Source organism: Rhinolophus hipposideros (assembly GCF_964194185.1).
Source record: "Rhinolophus hipposideros genome assembly, chromosome: 7".
In the NCBI taxonomy this organism is placed as follows: domain Eukaryota; kingdom Metazoa; phylum Chordata; class Mammalia; order Chiroptera; family Rhinolophidae; genus Rhinolophus; species Rhinolophus hipposideros.
This window is the reverse complement of record NC_138053.1, coordinates 16703114-16709113: the sequence shown is the minus strand read 5'-3', so window position 1 is coordinate 16709113 and position 6000 is coordinate 16703114. Positions and strand designations below refer to the sequence as shown.

The 6000-nt window shown below is 40.3% G+C and overlaps 1 protein-coding gene across 1 annotated transcript in view; it reads left to right on the top strand.

The window, feature by feature from the left end:
- Positions 1 to 796: 796 nt before the first annotated feature.
- The window catches only part of SRFBP1 (serum response factor binding protein 1), a 53512-nt gene continuing 48308 nt past the window's right edge, over positions 797 to 6000 (top strand). Inside the window, exon 1 of the mRNA XM_081053730.1 lies at positions 797 to 905. Coding sequence (XP_080909856.1) covers positions 816 to 905 — 90 coding nt within the window. The 5' untranslated portion in view covers positions 797 to 815. The remainder of the gene's footprint in view (positions 906 to 6000) is intronic.

Here is a 6000-nt window from a genome sequence, read left to right as displayed (position 1 = left end):
ACCTTCCCACAAATGATGCTTGAGAGTTTCCGTTGCTCCCCAGCCTCACCAGCACTTTTACACTTAACTATCCTAATCGGTGTGTAATGGTATGCAGTCCTCCCTGAGTACTGGGGCAAGGGTCCAGGCACTTGAGTGGGTGTGCACTCGCCCTACAAGTATTCCAGTGATGGAGGGAGCACCAGAGTAAATACCAAAGAAAAAACGTGACAGGTCAAGAGACACCATGGAAGAAAAGAAGAAAGTTTTGCCTACTTTTTGAATGAGGGGTACTGCCATTTTCATTTTGCACTGGGCCCCACAGTTTATGTAAGCAGCTCTGAAGTCCTATAGCAGTAGTTAGCTCCAGGTGGGCAACTCTGGGCAAAAACAGTTTCCACATCTGTAAAATAAGAATAATTCCTATCTCATTGGATTTCTATGAATATTTTGGATAATTCATGCAATGCGTCTGTCCCAGCAATTGACTCATTTTAACACTCAGTACTACAGGTGTTAATTATTAATCAATATATAATCAATATATTATAGACTCATTCCCTCATGTTTCCTCAGCCTGCCGGCTAATACCTCAAAATAGCCATTCCCACATACAGCAGCAAATGCGCATCCTGGTTTTGCTTGAAACGTTCCCTAGGAACGTTTCCATAGGAACGCGCAATTCCGGCGTGTAGCACTCTGCCCCGGAAGTTGTTTCCCCCCAGTTCCGTTCTTTCTGGCAGAGTTCGCATTCTTTTTACACGGGCTCGAGAAAACGACGAAAGAATTTTGGGCCGAAGAGGCCACCGTTGAGAGGCGTGGCAACGCACCGCAATATGGCCGCCACAGTTCGCGTGCCGGCTGCTGCAGACCCTCTTCCTAGACCTACCATGGCTCAACCAGGGACTTTGAACCTCAATAACGAGGTGAGCACCGCGGTCTGAGAACCTGTGGGGCTGACTGTGAGGTCCTCCAGTTGGGCTGTGCTGCGTCTTGCCGAAGGGCCCGTGATCTGGCCCGGGGCAAGGGTAGGGTGTGCGGCTGCAGCAGCCTTGTCGGTGGGCCTCGCCTGGTTTTCCGGAACCTGGAGCGTGGCAGCGGCAGCACCCCTCCACGGTTTCTAGGTGACTGAAACCAGAGCCGTGTCTCTGGCCTTCAGGCCCCGTGAATTTTTATCTGTGGGACTTTGGGGAGTTCATTTAATCGCTATATTTAATGCCCTCGTCTGTAAAACGACACTTCGTGGTAGTATATAGTACCTTCCTCACGGGCTGTGAGAAGTTAATCAGAATGTGTCAGGTGTGTGCAGTGTCTGACAATCAACTCTTAGGACAGATTACCTGTCTCTTATTGGCAGCCGAAAATGTCGGGAAGGGATTGCACTGGAGTCTCTCCGAGGAAATTACTGATCTTGAATGAGATCGCACGTGTCGCTCATGAGGATGTACGCTCAGTACCTTGTTTCTTCTTCCTCCTCCTGTCCCGTTTCTTTGCTTTTAGTTATAGCCAAACTTCCAGAGCTGTTTTTTCTAGTTGCTGTCCCCAATCTCCCTTCTATCGTCCTTTTAAATCCAGTCTCATCAAACACTTGCTCTCATCACCTCCACCATAACGAAGGGCCCCGGCCACCCTTTCTCCCACGACCCCCTCTCCAGTGTCTCCTTCTTATGATTCAAGGGAGTCATGAGTCATGTGAAGACTAGGAGTAAGCTTGAAAAGCAGGGATCAAATGAGGACCGGGCAGCTACAGCAAAGGAAGTTCTGGATCCTCTTTATTCGGTGAAGACCGAAGCGTCCTACGAGCAGGGCCCTGCCCGTATCATACAGCTGTGTCAGACCTGCTTCCGGTGTTCAAGCAACTTAGACTCGGGTAGGAAAAGGTAAGCAGCACCCATCAGTGGCACAGGATAATGCCCAGAAAAGCAAGTAGTGCGGAAAAGTTTCCAAAGAAGGCGAAGTGAAGGAAGCGATACTTGTTACTGGTATTTAGGGATCTTACGCAGGAGTTGCAGTCAGTGATTGGGTAAAAGGGAAGAAGGCGTTCCAGCAGAGGGATTAGTGGAAGCAGGGAAGGGGTGGCAGGAGGAAACCCCGTAGGTGGTATAGGGCCAGATAACACTTCCTTGGTGATGATTTGTGGGATGAAGGAGGAAATAAAACTGAAATATGCTACTCCCGGACTGCCAGGTTAGGAAGGCTGGATTTCACTTGGCGGTGGAGTTCAGCGTTTATTGAAGAGGACAACTCTGAAGGGGTTTAGCATATATTATGTTCATGGATGTATGTTAATTTTGTGTTAGTTCCAGAAAACATCTGGTGGGCTTTTTTCCATTAGATTACCTATGAGGTCTAAAAGACTTTAATCGGAGTGATGTCCTTGGGAATCCACTGGAAATACTAGTGAGCTTCCTGATCAATTTGAAATTACTCTGAGAGTAGGAATGACAGTGTGGCGACGGTCCCAGAGAGCAGTTTCCAGGCTCTTGGCCTCGTGAGGGTAGGTGCTGGCTCGGTCATCAGCTGGGACCAGTTGGCCGTCGGTTGTCTCCGGTTAGCCATTAGCTAAACAAGGCCAATCTGTTTACCTTGGGTTATACCACTCCACTATCCCCCCACCACCTGGGTCTCTGTACTTGCACTGCACTGGCCTTCTCCACTATCTAGCTAGCACTCTACACACTCCTTGCATATGCTTTTCCTTTTACCTGAGGCTCCTTTTCCTCTCATTATTCATTTCATATTCCTGCTTTACTTGTCACTGTCTCAGGGAAACCATTCTTGACTTTCATTTACCCCTTACATAAGCTCTTCTAGCACCACTCCTCCTTTTTAAAAAGCTCTTGTAATAGTTGTTTAGTTTGTGAATGTCAATGTGACAGATTTCTTATTCCCTCCACCTGACTAAGTTTTTGTTCACGATCATATCCTCAGTACAAATCTTTCGAATGAGTAATTTGAGGCATCATTTTAATGATCCTTAATAACTTAAATTAGCTCTTCTTAAGTGAGATCCAGGAATGTATTTCAGGGATCGTATAACCTGCCTGTAATTTAATGTTTGTATGTCTATCTCGGGGATGAAAAAAGTCCATAGGTTTGGTCAGATTTCCAACTGTTTATAAATCTCAGGTAGTATTATCTTTGGGATATTGGGACTCATACCTGTGATTTATTAGATCGGAATCCTTGCTTTGTAATTTTTAATTTTTTTCTTTTGTAAAGTTATGTGTCCATCTAATAGAGTATATTTAATTACCCAAAATGTCTTTTGTGAAAATCAAAGCCTATTTAGAGAGCCACCTGTTATGCTAACCTTCAGTGTCGACTTCTACCCTTAATAATTCCATTCTTTTCAAAAATTTCCAAGGGTAAAGGCTGACATTTAGAGAACACTTCCTGGCTCTAGGTCCTTAAAATATGTTAACGCTCCTGAAGTAATGTAAAATTGTACCTTTAAAAAAAAACCTATTACTATTTACTTCATCTTATGATTATTTAATGCATGCTTTATCTTCACCAGTACTTTGTGTGGAGAGAATATTTAACTGACTTATTATAGCAACTTCCCTAACCTCTACCATAGAACTTTGTCTACAGTCTAATAAGTAAATACTTGTTGGACAGATGAAAGTATGGAAGGCTCACCTTAAGTCACTTGATAGTTAAATGAGGAGGAAAAATGTTGTAAATATAGACTTTTTTCTCCCTTCACTAGAAATAGAGAAAGGCCGCACAATTGAAAACAACAGTGCTGTTGTTTTTTAGTGAGTAATGAATTTGCAGAACTAGAGCAGAGTTTGCTGGAGCCATCTGTTTTTTTAGGCAGCAGTGATTTGTAAAATCAGGATTAGGAAATGAAACAATCTGATCAGGTACTTTAATTCCATAGGAGGGCCGAGGGCTTTTATATAAAACTGACGTTTTGTTATTCTTGATAGCAGATTACCAACAAACCCATTAGAAAGTTGCTTTCTATTTTCTATGACAGTAAAGGTAGAAACTAAAGCAAGAATGAAATGATTTACTATGTGTTGTAAAAGATAAGAATGGCAAAAACTATGTGCTTTTAAAGTTGCAAAACTCCTATTTCATAATAGAGTGTATTATTTTTTCATAATTGTTACTGAAATAGTAAATTAGGGCCCATCTATACTAAGAGAAGCATTTTCTGTTTGCCTGTTAAACGATTCTGGGAAGGTTTGCTAGGTGGCAGCATATTCTCAGTAATGATTAAGTTGTAGCTACACACCAAGCACTCTAGAATTTTTAAATTGTCGCTCATCAGACATAAAAAATAATTGAACAATAAATTATCCAAATAGGCCAAATTAGAAGTCCTCCATATAAAACCATAATTAATTTTGTTAGCTATGAAAAAATTCAAACATATGGAAAATGATCTAACAAATGGCCTTGTAATCTACTTTCTATATTTTGCAGATGTCAGTATTTTGCCATATTATAAACTCAATTCCACCCACTTTATTTGCTTCCTTAGAAGTAGTTATTACTCTTTTAGGAAGTTGTTTTTCTCACCCAAATTTTTCATAGTTTTAGTAACATATATGTGTGTGTGTGTATATATATGTATATATATATATGTTATAAGATATATAGCCTTGCTAATATCCAGTGTATAGTATTGTCTTGTATATTTTTAAACTTTGCATGTGTGATATTGTACTGTATAAATGCAGTATCATACTATGCATATCACTCTAAAAGTTAATTTTATCATCAAACATTTTCAGGGTTTAACCATGATAATACATGTAGATCTCCTGCATTGATTAAAAATAATACATTGTGTATACTTTATACAATATATTATCTCTTATTCAACATTTTATAAGAATGTTGCAATGAATAGTTTTGTGCATAACCTTTTGCTGTTGGGGATGTGTCTTCCAGATAGATTCCTAGAAGTAGGATTTTGTTAGGTATTGCCAGTTTCCTCTAGAAGGAGTATACCAATTTGCATTCCTACTAGCAATGTATGAGAGTGCCTGTTTCCTCAGCTTCACCAGCAGAATGTGTTGTCACAGTTCTTTGTATTTGCCAGTCTGATAGATGAGTAATGAATAACCACAAGTCTTAATGTATTCTAAGAAACACAGTTATACTTAGATTTTTATTAGCACTGCACATTCCCCTAGAACAATACTAGCTAGCTCTTGGCGTTGTTTTCTACTGACCATGGGTTAATTCAAATGAATGACAAAGTCAGTACATTAGTAAAAGAGGCTGGCTAGTTGACTGGCTAGCAGATAGCCAATTAAGAGTCAGTTCACCCATCCCCTCAATCTCCATTTAAATTGCCAGTTATAAACATAGTCACCAAGCTATAAAGCACAGTATAGGAAATACAGTCAATAATATTGTAATAACTGTTTATGTTGTCACATGGGTACCAGTCATCGGGTTGATCACTTCATAAGGTGTATAAATGTCTAATCACTATTTTGTACACCTGAAACTGACAATATTGTATGTCAATTGTAATTGGAAAATAAATTATTTTTTAAGTGGGAGTATCATAATTTAAACGCACCTACTTTAAACTTTTAATAAGAATGTGTAATTGAAAAAATATAAAGTCAATTCAAATAGCATTTACTTTGTGGACCAAAGTTTGCTCTCAGCTTTGAAGATCAGAAACTTGCTATCATTATCATCCCAAAAGTATAGCTCATTCTCTCAAAAGCAAATTCACATTAACCATAAGCCTATAAATGACTATATTAAGGAGAAAGGTAGTTTATTAAGAAATTTATCTCATGTAGACAGCGATGTTCACATTGTAAAGCACACTTTTTTTTCCTGTCAATTGATTGACATCGGCTCCTTGGAATGTAGAACCACAGAAAGAGTTTTAGTTGCGTGAGTCAATGTTGGGCTATGACGCATCTCTCCCTGTAATTGAGGTATTCCAGTACAGTTGGGGTTTCTCAAGTCTCTGAGCCTGGGCAACCCTCCTTTGGGATCTTCTTGAGTTGGACACTGCCAGCTTTCGCACTTTTT